Source organism: Neoarius graeffei, chromosome 24 (assembly GCF_027579695.1).
Source record: "Neoarius graeffei isolate fNeoGra1 chromosome 24, fNeoGra1.pri, whole genome shotgun sequence".
NCBI lineage: Eukaryota > Metazoa > Chordata > Actinopteri > Siluriformes > Ariidae > Neoarius > Neoarius graeffei.
Window position 1 is genome coordinate 57,088,371 of NC_083592.1, and position 18,469 is coordinate 57,106,839.

Consider the following 18,469-nt stretch of genomic DNA (forward strand, 5'->3'; position numbering starts at 1 on the left):
ATTTATTTATTTATTTATTTATTTATTTTAATGGTTTAATGCAGTGGCTCACAAAGAGCCGCCCACATGAAAATACACACTGAGCTGGAAAACACGCACAATAGCTAAAAGGCAGGCAGGCGAGGTTGTGACCCACACCTCCGTGTGTGTGTGTGTGCCTTGCAGTTGCATAAGAGGTCATGTGGGCACAGACACGTGCCGCACCCTCAGCAGCTGGGAATAGTGTCATAGCCATGTTTAACCCTTCACGAGTCCTGCATGAGCAGTGTGTCGAAGAAAACACTCCGTTTGTCTTATGCTCGATTAGGTTCTTTACCTGAAACTAGCACACAGGCCACGCCTACTTCACTGAGGATTATTGAGGGACCATGCCCATTTCAGTGAGGGTGACGTACAGCGGTCATGGGTCCTTCACCAAGACTGGCATGGATTGTGTGTATGGAGCAGTAAAGGAGGTGGGTGTGGCCTCTGTGTTGGTCAGCTTAAATAAAATGAGGCTGAGCCTCTGTCAGATTCCGTGCAAGGAGGTGTGGCCTCAGTGTCGATCAGTTTGAAGGTGTGGCCTCTGTGTCTGTTAGGTTTAGTGAAAGAAGGCGTGATCATTTGTGAAAGTTTTTCGTAAAAGGAGGTGTGGCCTCTGCACAGGTTAGATTTTGGATAGAGGTGTGGCCTCTGCGGAGGTGAGATTTACATGGTGTCGGTCTTAAATTTAATAAGAGGAGGCGTGGCCTCTGTGGTTAGATTTCGTAAAAGGAGGTGTGTTCTTTGTCTTGAAGTTAATGAAAGGAGGCGTGGCCTCTGCAGGTCAGATTTAGTAAAAGGTGTGGTCTCAGTGAAAGGAGGTGTGGCATTTGCAGGTCAGATTTAGTAAAAGGAGGTGTGGAACCTGTAATTAGATTGCGTAAAAGGTGTGGTCTCTGTCTTAGATTTCGTGAAAGGAGGTGTGGCCTCTGTGCAGGTCAGATTTAATGAAAGGAGGCGTGGCCTCGGCTGTATTTTAATGAAAGGAGGTATGGATTCTGTTAGATTTAGTGAAAGGAGGTGTGGTCTTCCTCAGTGTAACACTTTTTTTTTTTTTTTTTTTTCCCTAATTAAAATGTAGTCTTTTAGTCAACTGAATCAAGCAGTGTTTTTTGTCGTGTTTAATCATCTGCTTTAAATGTGTCTTTTGGTTTGTTTATAATTTATAGCGAGAGGATTATGGTGGTGTTGACGGAGAGAGACAACCTGCTAACATACTCGCACAGCGCTGTTTACTGATACAACACCATCCTCGTTTGAGCTTCTCCAAAACCAGATTTCCAGACATCGAGGTCATATTTAAATATGTACACACACAGCAGTGTAAAGTAACATGCAGACAACACACACACACACACACACACACACACACACACACACACACAGTGCAAATCCCACATCCTGCTCTCACATGCTGCTCATTTAAACATCACGTGACCTCAGATCAGCGCAGGGATTACAGCGTTCACCAAGGTTCCCTAATGTTGGGGTTTGGGGAGCTGATGCGTCAGGTCTCAAACCTTCCACCAGTCAGAAAAGGCACATTTCACAGCCAATGAGAGAAAGAGAAACTCTGATTCAAATGATTAGCAGGCCACGCCCCTGCTAACTACACTGCATTACCTGAGGCCATGTTTTACACAACCAGGAACAGGTGTTAATCATCAGCGTGTACTTGAAATATGATTTATCTCTCTCTCTTTCACCCCCCTCCCCCCTCAGGCGGGCACATTTACGGCTATGTTTGGAACGCTTGAAATCCCTGGTGCCTCTGGGACCAGACTCCAACCGGCACACCACCCTTAGCCTACTAATGAAGGCCAAGGATCACATCAAGGTGTGTATCTGTGTGTGTGTGTGTGTGTTACCGTGACTGCTGACATTTATCGAAATAGCCAAGAAAGAACAATATGTATTCTCGGAATGCACACCAAGCCAAGCGCTCATTAACAGGACTTAATTTATTTATTTTTCAATTATATACTTGTTTATCCTGCAGCCGGCTGCCACCATGAACTTTGAAATGTGTGAGCTGTAAGGAAGCTGGCAACAAGTATTAGCGCTAGCTCACTTTAAAAAGTTTTCTTGTTGAAGTTTTATATAAAACGGAGCTTTGGGAGCACCGTGTGAAGATCTGCAGGAATATAAGGGAGTTAAAAATACATATAGATCACAGGCAAGAGAGAGAATGGCAATGTTGCATCATAATATACCTTTATAAAAGTTTCAATACCCAGAATTACAATCTCAAATAATTACTTGCATTATAATTCTGACTTTTAAAACAGAGGAGATCCACAAAGTCATAGATAGATAGATAGATAGATAGATAGATAGATAGATAGATAATGTTCTTATCGCTAAAAAACCAGAGTGTTTGCACCTCGGAGCTCCTCCAGCCCTTCGTTACCTGGGTCTCTGGAGCTTTAACAGAACCTAAAACTGGCCTGCAGAGGAACGATGGAGATGGAGTTGAGACACACGATATTGGTCATCCTACATCCGAGCCAGTCAATGTTCAGAGCACAAACCCCCCCACACACAGCTTGTTTGTAATTATCTCATCTTTAACATCATTTAAAGCAACATTGATCACTTTCCTGTAACGGCACAGCCCGAAGCGCTTTATTCCACTTGTACCACAGCAGCCTGACGACACTTAGAAATTATTTTATTAACTAGCAACACTATCAAATGCTTTATTTACAGTTCTGTTTAATGCTGTTAAGTTCTGACTTGCATTATAGCAGCGATAAACAGCCGTTCTATCACCAGCGCCCCCCCCCCCCGTCTCTTGGTCATAAAAACGCAGCTTGTCCAGTTATTGAGGGGGAAAATCAAGTCAAGTTTATCTGTATAGCGCTTTTAACAACAGACATTGTCGCAAAGCAGCTTGACAGAAAATTAAAGACTTTAAACATGAGCTAATTTTGTCTCCTAATTTGTCTCCAATTAAATTTTTGCAAATTAAAAAAATGCATAAACTCATCTGTCCTTTTCAGAAAACATTTGTTACAGCTTTACCAAGGATATTACAAAGCGCTGATATTGGAGACTCCTTCCGTAAATGTTTGTGGCGCGTCTGCTGTACGTCCCTGCGAATGAGCTGTTGCTATAGAAACAAAGATATTAGAGCTGCTGTTTATAGACAATGAATTTGAAGTGTGTGTGTGTGTGTGTGTGTGTGTGTGTGTGTAGAGGTTGGAGGAGAGTGAGAGGAAGGCGCAGCACACAATAGATCAGCTGCAGCGGGAGCAGAGGCACCTGCGCAGACGTCTGGAGCAGCTGGGAGTGGAGCGCACGCGCATGGACAGCATGGGGTCCACCTTCTCGTCAGACAAATCCGACTCTGACCAAGGTACACGCGCGCGCACACTCGTCACACTACACACGTTGTGCCGAATGCATACGTTACTGTATATGTACACTATCTTTGCGCGCGCACACAAGTGTCAAGTGTGTGGTGTTTCTGTACATTTTGCTGTCACCCTCAGACACGCGGTCCTCCTCAGTGTCAGAGCTACACAATATTTCTGAGGATAGTTTGTTAAAGTATCTCTGTTCTAAAGCCGTCGCGTGCTTCTGAAACACAAACGGTGAATTGGATTGTGGGGAACTGTGGGCGCGGGCCCCTTGAAGATTTTGTTTACCTTTTTTTGTGTTTTATTATTATTATTATTATTTTTTTTTTTTTTTTTTTTTTTTTTTTTTTGCTGGCCTCTTGCGTGGAAGATTTTTTTTTTTTTTAAATTCCCCCCCAAATGCATTTTGGTTAAATGAATGCCTGCCTGGAATATTTAAGTTATTCCACGAAATTGAGTCGTACATGAGCTGATGGCGCTGTAATCCATGTACGATGAGATTGAGTGGAATAACGGTTTTATTCTCTCCACATTCACTGGATTTTGAGAAACTGAGCATTTTTATTTTTTGCAAATTTGATAACTTTTTATATAAAACGTCCGACAAAATCATTTCCGCTTAGAATGTAAACAAACCGGCGAAATGACAGGAGCAATTTGTAGAAAATGCAATAATAATTCTTGAAAAAATACATTTAAAAAATTATGTTCTTACTATCAAATAAATACTTTTATTCCAGATTTTATTGCCTTTGTATTTTTGGGGTTTTGTTTTCGAGTAGAGTTTTTTTTTTTTTTTTTTTTCCCTCCATCCTCAGTTGGTTCATTAACACGCTCCGCCATCTTGGTTTTCTCTACTCATGGTATATGAGCTGCTATCCTAGTAGTGGAGTAGTCAGGGTGCATGATTGCTCGTATCCAGTGAAATGTGGATAGAATATTGTTTTATGTCGATCCAAATGTCTTCCAGTCCGTCCTCTCGTTTATATTTTGTACCTTTTTAATGTCCATCTTCGACATGGAAATGACCATGATTACTTTTTAGAGTGAGGTACTAGTAGATCCGCGTTTACACCATCAGAGCTTATTGTTTACCGCCATTAGTCACTTTGCACCTTTTAGAGTTTTTATTTATTTATCTGGGCGGCTCGGTGGTGTAGTGGTTAGCGCTGTCGCCTCACAGCAAGAAGGTCCGGGTTCGAGCCCCGTGGCCGGCGAGGGCCTTTCTGTGCGGAGTTTGCATGTTCTCCCCGTGTCCCCGTGGGTTTCCTCCGGGTGCTCCGGTTTCCCCCACAGTCCAAAGACATGCAGGTTAGGTTAACTGGTGACTCTAAATTGAGCGTAGGTGTGAATGTGAGTGTGAATGGTTGTCTGTGTCTATGTGTCAGCCCTGTGATGACCTGGCGACTTGTCCAGGGTGTACCCCGCCTTTCGCCCGTAGTCAGCTGGGATAGGATCCAGCAGCTACAGATAATGAGATTTATTTATTTATTTATTTATTTATCTATCTATCTTCTGTTCAATACTGCCACTTTTGCACAGTGTTTCTTTTCATTCATCACAGTTCTTGTTTTTAGCGTTGTTAATGCACATTCACCTGTACAAAGCACAAATATATATTTTTTGTTACTTGCTTACTTAGTTTGAGCGCGCTCGGACACCTTTGATATCTTTCAGTTGCTCCCATACGATTGCTAGTATGGTTTCAGTGCTAGCGGTCGCAAATCCTACTAGCAACCACAGTATTCATCTATTGTGGAGTGTTTGATGCCATACAGCCATCGTGTTGCCACTACCATACAATCGATCTGCTGGTGTATGCCAGTGTAACAGACGACGTCCTGCTGCCAACGCCGTGTTTATAACTGTGTCCCTGGTTCTGGGAGGCTTAGGGCGTACTGACACTTGCCTAAGGTGAGCACCCAGACTAGTGGAGGGAAGGAGTCGCCTTATTTCTCCATTCTGGACCAAGTCCAAGCTAAGTCTAGCCACTGCCATTTTTATATAAAAATCATAGAATATAATTTTTTTAGTCATTACATTTTTATCTGTATTGTATAGCTGGCTTGTTCTTGGGATTATTATTTATTTATTATTTTTTAAAATTCTATTTTATGTTGTACAGTGTGGTTTTTTTTTTTTTTTTAAGATTGATTATTCAATGCATCAGGATTCTTTCTTGAATGCTCAGAACATCTATTTTACATAGATGTTTCCCTCAGATGTGGCTGTGAACTACGGCTGGGTGATATGAAGATAAAAGGATGATATTGTGATAAATTATGTCGCGATACAATTTTCTGATATCAAGAATGTGTTAAATTTGTAATGTATGTATTTTTTACAATTACAAACTGACTGGAAGCAACTGATGTAAAATGATTAAATTTTGGATGTCTCATCTCATCTCATTATCTGTAGCCGCTTTATCCTGTTCTACAGGGTCGCAGGCGAGCTGGAGCCTATCCCAGCTGACTACGGGCGAAAGGCGGGGTTCACCCTGGACAAGTCGCCAGGTCATCACAGGGCTGACACATAGACACAGACAACCATTCACACTCACATTCACACCTACGCTCAATTTAGAGTCACCAGTTAACCTAACCTGCATGTCTTTGGACTGTGGGGGAAACCGGAGCACCCGGAGGAAACCCACGCGGACACGGGGAGAACATGCAAACTCCACACAGAAAGGCCCTCGCCGGCCCCGGGGCTCGAACCCGGACCTTCTTGCTGTGAGGCGACAGCGCTAACCACTACACCACTGTGCCGCCCAATTTTGGATGTTATTTGTTTTAAAAAAAAAAAAAAAGAGTTAACATTTAATAAATAAATTTTTGTTTTTAAATGGCAGGTTGTCAGCAAATCTTTGTGTGTTGTAGAATTGCCTTCAATAATCATGATCTGATCTTTTGGTTCCAAGCTTTCAAATACGTACGTGTGTGTGTGTGTGTGTGTGTGTGTGTGTGTGTGTGTGTGTGTGTGTGTGTGTGGTACAGAAGAGCTGGACGTGGACGTGGAGGGTACGGACTACCTGCTGGGTGACCTGGAGTGGAGCACCAGCAGTGTGAGCGACTCAGACGAGCGAGGCAGCCTGAGGAGCAGCTGCAGTGACGAGGGCTACTCCAGCCACGCCAGCCTGCGCCGCCTCGCCACCACTCAGGAGAAAACTCTCAGTCTATAAGAGCACAACCACGCCCACCTGACCTCCGCCTCCAACACCTCTGACACCTCCACCACTCACTCGATCGACCTCCAGCGCCGGAGCATGACGTGACGATGTGAAGTGCGATCCGACATATGAAACGTTCCAGAATAAGAGCGCTCGCGCGTTCTCTCGCTCTGTGACGCCTCGTAGGTACGATCCAAACCGAAACGAAGGAAAATAACGCAGTGTCACGTTCACGTATCCGCTCCTCTTAAACCTTCCTACCTTCACTCTCCAATCATCCACAGAGGACGTCCGTCTCGTCGTCCAACTGGATCCTCCCTACCTCGCTTCCATCCTCCTCTTCTCCTCCTTTTCCGCTGATGAAAAACGTGTTCTTATCGTACCAGAGAATGTTTCTCATTACCACGCCCACTGCCTACACCGGCCCTCCTCCACCTTCCATCATCCACCAAATCAGATCAGATCAGGACGTTCCAGACACAGGGCTAGGTCACCTGACTGGTCAGCTGACCTATCACAGCATGGAATTTTGCACTTAAAAGCAGCCTCTCGGTGTAAGCCGGCCCCCTTCACCGCAGATCCGAGAGCGATGTACGTTTTTCTTTTTTTCCCCCCCGAGATCAGCGCCAGAAGGTCGGCTTTTACCAAAGATCACACAGCAGGAATGTTTTTTTGTTTGTTTGTTTTTTAGGTTTTGTTTTTCTTTGGATTACAAAAATATACAACAACAAAAGGAAAGGTGTACCACCACCACCATCATCATCGTGATCAACTTCTCGCTCCTCTGCTCTCCAGAGGGATCGCAGCTACTCTAGTTCCAGTATCAGGTGTAGTCTTTAAGCTCATCTTAAATTAAGATAATCTTCCTGCACTGTCCCAGCGTCCAGCCCCACCCTCCAATCACCACCGAGCCATGGGACGGTTACCTAGCAACAGTGTGATGTGATGTGATGTCATTCTCTTCGAAACCCACGACTGCTGCTCGACGACCGTTGGTGGAGGAGCACAGCGAGACTGTTTTCTCTCTCAATCAACCTAACCTCACTAGCACCGCTGGACGCTAATATCTAATGTCGGCGCTTGCTCATTCAGCACCGTTTGATCGAGGAGCTCGGGATCAGGGCTAAGAGGTCGGGATTAAGATCCGAATGTAACTAACGTCAAGCAGGGACACATCGTTTGAGGAAAAGCCGGACATCGCAAGGAGACGTCATCGGGATGTTTCGGTGCTGCTGATGACATGGCACCTTGATGATTGATTATTATTGTTATTATTTTTTATTTTTTTTAAATGCATAAACTGTCAGCATGAGGAACGTATCGCATCGCAGCATGAGATTGTCACAGGACTGACTGGTGGAGTCGGGAAATGAGAAATATTTTAATTCGGGTCGTTCCGTCTCTTCCTCTCTGGTCTAAGGGTAGTGGTGCGAGTGTGTGTGGCGCTTTTTTTTTTGTTGTTGTTGTTGTTGTTGTTTTGTTTGGGCTTCCCCCCCCTTTTTGTGGGTCACCCCACCAACCCCGCCCCGCCCCTGAAAAAAAGGAAATAAGCACATTCCACTACTGAACAGGAAGTCAGTTAGCATTATTATTATTATTATTATTATTAGGTTCTCAGAATTATGGGAAGGCAAAAAAGGGCTTTGGTTTTGACCCAACAGGGCTGAACTTGTGTGTGTGTGTGTGTGTGTGTGTGTGTGTGTGTGTGTGTCACACGCCTGCCATCCTTCTCCACCAGACGCAGAAACTTTATCTTTTCAACATCGCATTTTATGCATATAGTTTACAGAAATATATCTATCTATACATCTAAACGCATCACAAAGTATTTATTTAATCCAAATGTCACAGATAAATATATATACCTTTTTATAAAACAAAACAAAAAAAAAAAGAGAAGATTCTATTATCCTATTTAAAGTCGTAGTTTCCTTAGTGGCTTCAGGCCTCAGTTATCCCAGTGGGTTTGGTTTTATTTTATTATTCTTCTATTTTCTCTTGTTCTAAACGTGTCGTTTTATTTCCACAGATTATTTAGTGTATACGGAGATGGATTTAGAGCTCTGCTGTATTTAGATTATATTTGTGTACGTCCTGAAATGACCTTGTGGTGTTACGGCTGTTAAATGTGTTCGATTTCTGTAATTTTAATTTGCATATATGAAAAGTTCTTATCTAAATATGTTTGTTTATAAAACGAGAGAGAGAAAGCGACAGAAATGTGCATAAAATAAAGTGTAACAGAAGGGAAAAAGTGAGTAAAAGGAAGAGTAGCGTGTTGTGTGGGGTGAAGTCGTCCCGATGGTTGTCGGAGGGGGAAAAGCATGTTGCCTGGAACAGAAACGTACGAGACGAGCATGACGCTTCAGAGGCGTCTGAATGTAGATGTAGGTTTTATTTATTTATTTTTATTAGCACAGAGGCGAGACCGTGAAAAAAACACACACAAAAAAAACTTCGTGGCATGAAAGAAATGCACCAAAAAAATTTTAAACAAATATAAACTTAAAAAAAAAAAAAAGTAGGATTGTTTTAATATGTGGAATTTGTGATCAGTTTATAAATCAGCCCCGCCTTCCAACCACATCCCATCCCGTCCCACCCCCCTCAAAAAAAAAAAAGTACTGTGATTTGAGATGTAGCGCCGTGATGAGACTGGGAAGGTGTGTGTGTGTGTGTGTGGGGTCACTGTCTACAGACAGAGAGAAAGGGTTTGGGACGAAGGTTTCGTTTTTGGTTTGGCGGTGTCGGTTCTTCAGAGCTGTTTGTATGGATATGCTTTTGTCTTATTTGTATTTGTTATGAGTAAAAGGTACAAAGTCCATTTCCTTCCCAACATGTCTAAGAACTGGTGTGGTGATGATGTTGGTCACACAGCACACTGAAATCCACCCTGCCTTTTGATGACCCCTTTATCCTTTGTTGTACTTTATTTGTGAAGTGTGTGAGCGTTTCGTCTCTCTGCCCTCCTTCAACACCAGCGCAGAGAGAGGAAATAAAACACTCTGGAACATTCTGTGAAGGGGGAAAAAAAAACAGGGCACGTTTGAGTAACGCAGGCTTTTACACCCATCTGTGCAGATTTGCGAGTCATAATCATTAGCTGCAATGCACAGGATTTGCACAAACACCCTGCGTGGCTCGAGCGCGTCCCGGGTGCTGACACACAACCATGGTTTCGCTTGAGAACATCCCCCTCCCATCCCCTCAACAAACACACACACACGCACTTTTTTTTTTTCTTCTCCTCTTCTTCATTTTGAAATCCTGTGCCACCTTCAACCCTGCAGCTAACATCCAGGGCTCGTGATGGATGTTTGCCCTCCTTCGACGTGTACATGTCCAGGGAGTGGCGGACTCTTCATACCAAAATGGCTGAAGCCTTAACGACGTCCAGACGTACGGACATTTTAAAACAAAACGCATGTACGATCTGTTTCGGAAAGCAAACCCATCACCAAGTCATTCCCACTGATTGTTACTGTGTCTCAGGTGTGTTCTCCAACTAACCAGACACACACTTTAAATAAAAAAAAAAAAGCTACTGCCTCTAGGACAGCTACATGTCTGTTTTTTGTTTTTCGTTCAATCAAAATAAATGGGACGTTTTTACGCTGTTACTACTTTGTTTGGAAAAAAACAAAAAAATAGAAAATGCAGGCTGTTTGGATGTCGCCAACTGAATTGTGGTCAAAAACAAATGGAGAATCAAAACATCAGCAACAATATGTACATGTATTGAGTTTGTTACTCTTTGCCTAGTAACATCTGAAATAAAAAACAAAGCAAAACACAATGTTTGTTTTATTTTATTTATTTATTATAAATTGTGTGTGTCATACCTGTCAACTTTGAGGTTTGAAAAAAAGGGATATTTCCCAGATTTTTAACTCAAAATAAGGGAAAATTTCGGAAAGTCATACCCTTCACCAAAAGTGGGTGTGTAGTTGAATGGGGGGCAATTTTCTATCTAGTATTTGTGATTTCCTGTATTCTGGTGCATGTTGGTGATAGCCAAGACCCAAACTCAATATAGTTTATAGAGTGCATTTGTGAATAAACTATACATTTATTTTTATTTGCTTTCAGTGGTACCAGTTATTTCCCAAATTAAGGGCTAAAATACGTATCTTATGTTAAAATAAGAAAGGTCATTATATAACCAGTCAATAAATTCAATTCCATTGCAATTTATGATGGTTTTACCATAGTCATGGCCTCGGAACACTAGATAGATAGATAGATAGATAGATAGATAGATGGATAGATGGATAGATAGATGGATAGATGGATAGATAGATAGATGTAATAAAGAGAAACTAGATGTAATAAAGAGATAAAGAGTAATATAAGATATTAAACCAAGAGTGATTTAAAATGGGTAAGTTTCAGATAGAAAATAAAATAGACAATGAGTGGATAAAACAGTTAATACACCAATTAGTTTACACTAGGCTATTTATGAGGTCTTAGCCAGGACATACTTAATGTAAACATGTGTAGCTTACCTTTGATTATTTGGGAGGCTTTCGTTTTCCCCATGGAAAATTTCTTTGCGATGGAAGAGTCTGGGAACATTCCAGCCACGCACTTGTTGAAATCATCAAAGAAAGAGAGGCTAATGTTTTTCTTAGCTATTAGCATCACCATCTTCACCTCAGACCTAATCAGTGTTGCCAGATACTGCTGACATTTTCCAGCCCAAATATGTTCAAAACCCGTTAAAAATGCACTTGAAACCACCCAATCTGGCAACACTGGACCTAATCACTTGCTCAGCCTCGCCTCCGGACGTAGTTATGTAATTACTGATGCCTGAGAGGGCGGGGACATGTATTCATGGCCCGACTTCCTGCTGTAAACTCCTGTCAGAGGCACGTCATGAATTCTGGACCTACCAACTTTTTTATATTGTGAAAATATGGGATATTTTCGGGAAAATAAAAAAACGGGAAAACAGCGGGAAATAAGTCAAAATAAGGGATTTCCCGGGAAAAACGGGAGGGTTGACAGGTATGGTGTGTGTGTATGTATACCTGAAACAAAGGAAGCCTCATTCTAATAACAAAGTCCCGAAATGTAAGTCAGGGGCTGTATTTGAAAAAATTGGTTCATTAGGAATGTTTCCAAATTCCTGAACTCTTAATTTATCTCCGATCTCCCACGCTCGGGCGTGATCTGTTACCTGGCAACTGACGGTTAGATAGTTAAATTGTACTGGCTGGTGTTGAGTGGGCTATCAGATATATGGAATATATTTTTTATTATTATTGTTATTATTACACACACACACTTCATATCCGCATTCTCGAAGGCCAACGCTAGCTTACATGCAACTCGATGCTGTTAGTGCGGCAGTCCCATTACCTTCTAACCTGTGTAGCGTTAGCGTAGTCAAGCCTATATCATTTTTTTAATATATATTTTTTATACAGTGGTGCTTGAAAGTTTGTGAACCCTTTAGAATTTTCTATGTTTCTGCATAAATATGACCTAAAACATTATTGAATTTTCACACAAGTCCTAAAAGTAGATAAAGAGAACCCAGTTAAACAAATGAGACAAACATATTATACTTGGTCATTTATTTATTGAGGAAAATGATCCAATATTACATATCTGTGAGTGGCAAAAGTATGTGAACCTCTAGGAGTAGCAGTTCATTTGAAGGTGAAATTAGAGTCAGGTGTTTTCAATCAATGGGATGGCAATCAGGTGTGAGTGGGCACCCTGTTTTATTTAAAGAACAGGGATCTATCAAAGTCTGATCTTCACAACACATGTTTGTGGAAGTGTATCATGGCACGAACAAAGGAGATTTCTGAGGACCTCAGAAAAAGCGTTGTTGATGCTCATCAAGCTGGAAAAGGTTACAAAACCATCTCTAAAGAGTTTGGACTCCAACAATCCACAGTCAGACAGATTGTGTACAAATGGAGGAAATTCAGGACCATTGTTACCCTCCCCAGGAGTGGTCGACCAACAAAGATCACTCCAAGAGCAAGGCGTGTAATAGTTGGCGAGGTCACAAAGGACCCCAGGATAACTTCTAAGCAACTGAAGGTCTCTCTCACATTGGCTAATGTTTGAGTCCACCATCAGGAGAACACTGAACAACAATGGTGCGCATGGCAGGGTTGCAAGGAGAAAGCCACTGCTCTCCAAAAAGAACATTGTTGCTCATCTGCAGTTTGCTAAAGATCATGTGGACAAGCCAGAAGGCTATTGGAAAAGTGTTTTGTAGACAGATGAGACCAAAATAGAACTTTTTGGTTTAAATGAGAAGCGTTATGTTTGGAGAAAGGAAAACACTGCATTCCAGCATAAGAACCTTATCCCATCTGTGAAACATGGTGGTGGCAGTATCATGGTTTGGGCCTGTTTTGCTGCATCTGGGCCAGGACGGCTTGCCATCATTGATGGAACAATGAATTCTGAATTATAGCAGTGAATTCTAAAGGAAAATGTCAGGACATCTGTCCATGAACTGAATCTCAAGAGAAGGTGGGTCATGCAGCAAGACAACGACCCTAAGCACACAAGTCGTTCTACCAAAGAATGGTTAAAGAAGAATAAAGTTAATGTTTTGGAATGGCCAAGTCAAAGTCCTGACCTTAATCCAATGGAAATGTTGTGGAAGGACCTGAAGTGAGCAGTTCATGTGAGGAAACCCACCAACATCCCAGAGTTGAAGCTGTTCTGTATGGAGGAACGGGCTAAAATTCCTCCAAGCCGGTGTGCAGGACTGATCAACAGTTACCGCAAACGTTTAGTTGCAGTTATTGCTGCACAAGGGGGTCACACCAGATACTGAAAGCAAAGGTTCACATACTTTTGCCACTCACAGATATGTAATATTGGATCATTTTCCTCAATAAATAAATGACCAAGTATAATATTTTTGTCTCATTTGTTTAACTGGGTTCTCTTTATCTACTTTTAGGACTTGTGTGAAAATCTGATGATGCTTTAGGCCATATTTATGCAGAAATATAGAAAATTCTAAAGGGTTCACAAACTTTCAAGCACCACTGTGTGTGTGTGTGTGTGTGTGTGAGAGAAATAAATTCCATGTAATTTACTTAGTTACTTTTAAAATCATCATTGACAACTACAACCAGCAGAGTGACCTGGCAGCCAAAATTCTCTCAAAATCTTCTGCTTTTAATGAAGCAAACCTGGTAGCCATGTTTGTTTACAAACTGTCAGCCAGTTGCTAGTGTGGAAGTTTTACATCTCTGACGTCTCTTTTCCAGTGTACAAGTGTGAACGACCTGCTACAAGTCATTCAGTAGCATTTGTAATATTACTGTCTTCCCAGTCACGAAGGAGGACACCATGACTGTGATGTCAGATTCGAACAGGAACTGACTTGTTCCAGGGACGGGCCACATTAAATGTAATGATAAACAGGTAAGAAGTAAGCTGTGATGTTCTTATTAAATACATGAATACAAATCATAAGTGTTGGAAAACTGTTGTGCTAGAAGAGGAATAAAACATGTAAGTACAGGAAAATACGCCTCTTCATCACACCAACTTAACCCTTTCCAGACAGGATGAAGTAATGTGGTGTAACAGCTGAACTTTTCTTGTCATGGTTGAAATCTACGAGTCAGTATTTGTGTTGTATTTCAGATCTGGTGAATAAAATGTCTTCGGGGAATGTAATTACATGCCAATGTTGCTATAATCTCCTGAATATTACACAAATGCTATGACAAGAAAATAAACATTAAATATTTACTCTGGAAGATCTTTGCTAATAATCATAGAGGGCACTGTATATAGTGAATTATTATCCATACAGGACACTTTTTTGATGGAATAAAAACGTGTTCTATTCCCTTCTAGCGGGTTTCATTCATTTGGTTTGATAGCATGCAATATTGTTAGCATATCGCTTATCCTATGTGTATTACGTCACTCTACCCAATGGAGAATGAGCGTTGAATATGGTTTATGATATTGTATGGTTGTCAAGCCAACATGATGTCACACGTCAGAGACGTAAAACTTCCACGCTAGCGAGCGACTGTGACAATTAATTTGTAAATAAACATGGCCGCCAGGTTTGCTTTGTTAAATACAGAAGATTTTGAAAGAGAGACTCGTTGAACACCTGAAAGGAATGTGTATGTATAAAAAAATATTTATTATTATACATACACATTCCTTTCAGCTACTCGTCTTCAACTTGTTCAATATCATGCTAGCTGAATGGAATATATCTGATAGACCATGAAAAAAAAGTCAGATAATATTTCAATATTCAGATGTCCAGCTGGATTAGACCACAGCACTGTTTCATTCTAGATTCTGATTGGTCAGATGCTGTTGATTTAACTTTCTGACAGTAGTGCAGCTACAAGAGACAGGGTTATATGAATACATTTATTGTTTCTATAGTAACAGCTTTTTCACAGGGACTCGTAGGGCAGGTGTTTCACGTAAACATGCCTATTTTTAAAATTGTTGATACGGTTGCGTTTTCTATAAGGAGATGTTTGTGACCTTTTTATGGAAGGAGTCTCCAGTGTCAGTGCTTTGGAACAGTCTGAGGTAAAGCTGGAACTTGACGTGTTGTTTTTTTTTTTTTTTTTTTTACATCTTCAGGACAGAAAAGTTTAGGCTTTTTTGCTGTTTCTTGGTAACATGATATCATTTTTTTGTCTAATTAACTTGAAGAGTGAGAGTAAAGATAAAGCTGATGAAGGAAGGATTATTTATAGCTGCTATAATGTAAGTGAAAACAGGAACTAACAGTCTTGCAGATGTTCCATAACATTAAACGTAACTGTAAATGGATAAAAGTATGATGTGCGTGTATTTTTAATTTTTAAAAAAAATAAATGATGATAATTGGGACATTACTGTGGTGTAAAAGGAATGAAATACTCCAGCGTGGTAAGAGTAACTCCGGTCATTGATTTGATTATTTTCCTGTAACAGCATTTTACTCCTTGCATAGATTTGTTCTAAACAGGATCCTCACTGCAGTTGCCATGGTTACTAAACCGTTTGGATGTTGCAGTATATACAGTCCCAGACTTTAGATCTGAGAGCTGGTTGGATGACGACAATTGGACAGACGGCGAGCCTAAATCTCGGCACCCTGGTGGTAAGCAGATGAGAGGTAGAGAAAGAGGAGGAGATGGAGAAGGAGAGGTGGATGGGTTTGTAAAGCTGTCTGTAACCCTGAATGGGTCTGAAAGGTAAAAGGAGTTGCCCTCTGTTAGCAATCGATATCTTGATGAGAGGAAGGATGGTGAGAATGATGAGACCTTTTTACAAAGACAACTAATGGAAAGAAAGGGTTGATTGTTATCCTAAAACTATTGTGCGAAGGTGTGCTTAGCCCTTTCCTGATCTCTCCTTTTCACTTCCATCTCTATGGACATCATCAGGACAGGTTTGAGAGAGAACCTCTTGAAGACCAACAACAACAAAAAAAGTCAATGAAAATGTCAAATATTGAGGTGCAGAGCTCAAAACCCAGAACTCTGGCCTCATTTCACTCACATTTTCTTTTCTATGTTTCTGTAAAACACTGAATTGGTCGCCTTATTTCCAGTCAAACAATAGCAAGAGGTCTTTCAGTGTTCCTTTTAACCTACGAGAAAGTTTGGAAAAGATCTGGACTCATGACTTGTGACACAATGTTGACTCTTCATAATATCAGAACCCACTTCAGTTTGCTTTGTGATCAATGCTAAGTGTAATTACAGTGTAATTTTAGTCACACAGAGCCTTTTCTTAGTATTTCACCAACCCATCTGAGGTAAATGTTGATGTTTTAGTCTTTACACCATCACTCTGCCTTTTTTGTTTTTATAAATAACTGTTTAATAGCTTGTTCAATGATTAGCCTCATTTTCAGTCAAAAACAAAACTTCCATCTTGTATGATAATGTGGATCTGCAAAACCTATAGGAGTTTGCTTAGCGGTCAATGCTAAGTATAACAGCAGGATAATTTCAGCCACCCTAGTCTTAGTGTTTTACCACCACATCTAGGGTAAATGTTGATGTTCGAGTCTCATTTACACTGTAACTCTGCCTGTTTGTTTTTATAGCTTTCAAAATCGTTAGCCTAATTTTCAGTCAAATATCTTCAATAGACCTGCTAATTCTGTGTTAAACACACTAGAAAGCTTGTAAAACCTCATGACATCGTTGTTTCATTATATGGAACTTAAGAACCCACTGGAGTTTGCTTAGCGGTCAATGCTAAGTATAATTACAGTGTAATTTTAGTTACACAGAGCCTTTTCTTAGTATTTTACCAACACATCTGAGGTAAATGTTGACATTTTAGTCTCATTTACACCATTACTCTGCCTTTTTATTTCTATAAATAACTGTTTAATAGCTTGTTCAATTATTAGCCTCATTTTCAGTCAAAAAAATTTCCAACTTGCATGATAATGTGGACTTTTCACAGTATGGATCTTTAGAACCTATAGGAGTTTGCTTAGCGGTCAATGCTAAGTATAACTGCAGGGTAATTTTAGCCACCCTAGTCTTTTCTTAGTATTTTACCAGCACATCTGAGGTAAATGATGTGTTGGTGTCATTTACACCGTCACTCTGCCTGTTCTTTGTTTCTTAAATGACTTGACTGTTTAATAGCTTGCTAAATCGTTAGCCTAAGTTTCAGTAAAATATTTTCAATAGGCCTGTTTAATTCTGTGTTAAACACACCAGAACATTTGTAAAACCTCGTGACAGGGTTGATGTTTCATTTTATAGAACTTAAGAACCCACTGGAGTTTGCTTTGTGGTCAGTGCTAAGTATAATTACAGTATAATTTCAGTTATACCGAGTCTTTTCTTAGTAATTTACCAATACATCTGAGGTAAATGTTTAAGTTTTAGTCCCTTTTTCTTGGTTTCTATAAGAGACTTAATGGCTATGTACTAGTTTTTGAAATTGTTAGCCTCATTTCTAGTCAAATAATGTACATTTTAGTAAGCTAGACTTTTTATTTATTTATTTTAATTTTTTTTGGCAGCACCAAGTTCATGGCTGTGGCATAGTGTTGACGTTTCTTTCATTCTATAATTAAAAAAAAAATTATCTTGCTTAGCAGTTGATGCTAAGTTTAATCACAGTGAATGTTGATATTGAAGACGGTGCTGCCTTGTTTCCATTGTCACTGTGCTTTTATGTTGCTTCTAGGCAAGAATTCTTGCCGAAGGGTATGTACGAGCTTATGAAGTTGTTACCCTCAGTCATCAACTGTCTTGTCCGGTCCGTCTATATTTACCTGTTGTCTAGCAACAGTGTTCTCATGATTTCAATCACTCAAAAAAACATGAATTTGTGAGTTCAGTTTGAAAGCAGCTTGTGTGTTCCATCCAGTGTTTGAGAAGCTTCTTAAAATGACAGGCAAGTATTTTTAGCATTTGGGACATGACCTGAGTTGCTTATAGAGACTGAGGAGAGTCGTTCAGCTGAAATCAGCGAGTGCCACTCGAATAAGGATGGACGAGGAAGACCTGTTTTAGGTTTGGTTTATAGCCAGCATTTTGAGAGGAATTGCAGGTGTGTGTGTGTGTGCGCGTGTGTGTGTATTGAGGGGTCAAAATCTGTTTGACCTCTCTCTTCCTTGGCTGTCAGATTAGTCAAATCCAGCAGCTTATCCTGCCACTTTACTTTGACCTTCACCTCTCTGCCCTTCAAAACAAACATACACACACACACACACACACACACACACACACACACACACACACACACACAATCATACACTAATCAGGTAAGACCTGTAACACGGTGAACGCAAATCAGGTCAGGCTGGAAACACGTACATGGAGATTCTTATGTGGGTTATGAACCGAGCAGAAGACACATGTACAGTCAGATCGAAACAAACACATACACACCTACATACTATACAAGCAAGCACACA

The 18,469-nt window shown here is 40.7% G+C and overlaps 1 protein-coding gene across 1 annotated transcript in view; it reads left to right on the forward strand.

Annotated features, from left to right (window-relative positions):
* mxd1 (MAX dimerization protein 1) overlaps positions 1-10,351 on the forward strand; it is a 47,857-nt gene extending 37,506 nt beyond the window's left edge. The window contains exons 4-6 of the mRNA XM_060907517.1: positions 1,744-1,858; positions 3,220-3,379; positions 6,383-10,351. Of these exons, the coding sequence (XP_060763500.1) occupies positions 1,744-1,858; positions 3,220-3,379; positions 6,383-6,567 (460 nt within the window). The 3' untranslated portion in view covers positions 6,568-10,351. The remainder of the gene's footprint in view (positions 1-1,743; positions 1,859-3,219; positions 3,380-6,382) is intronic.
* Positions 10,352-18,469: the final 8,118 nt, after the last annotated feature.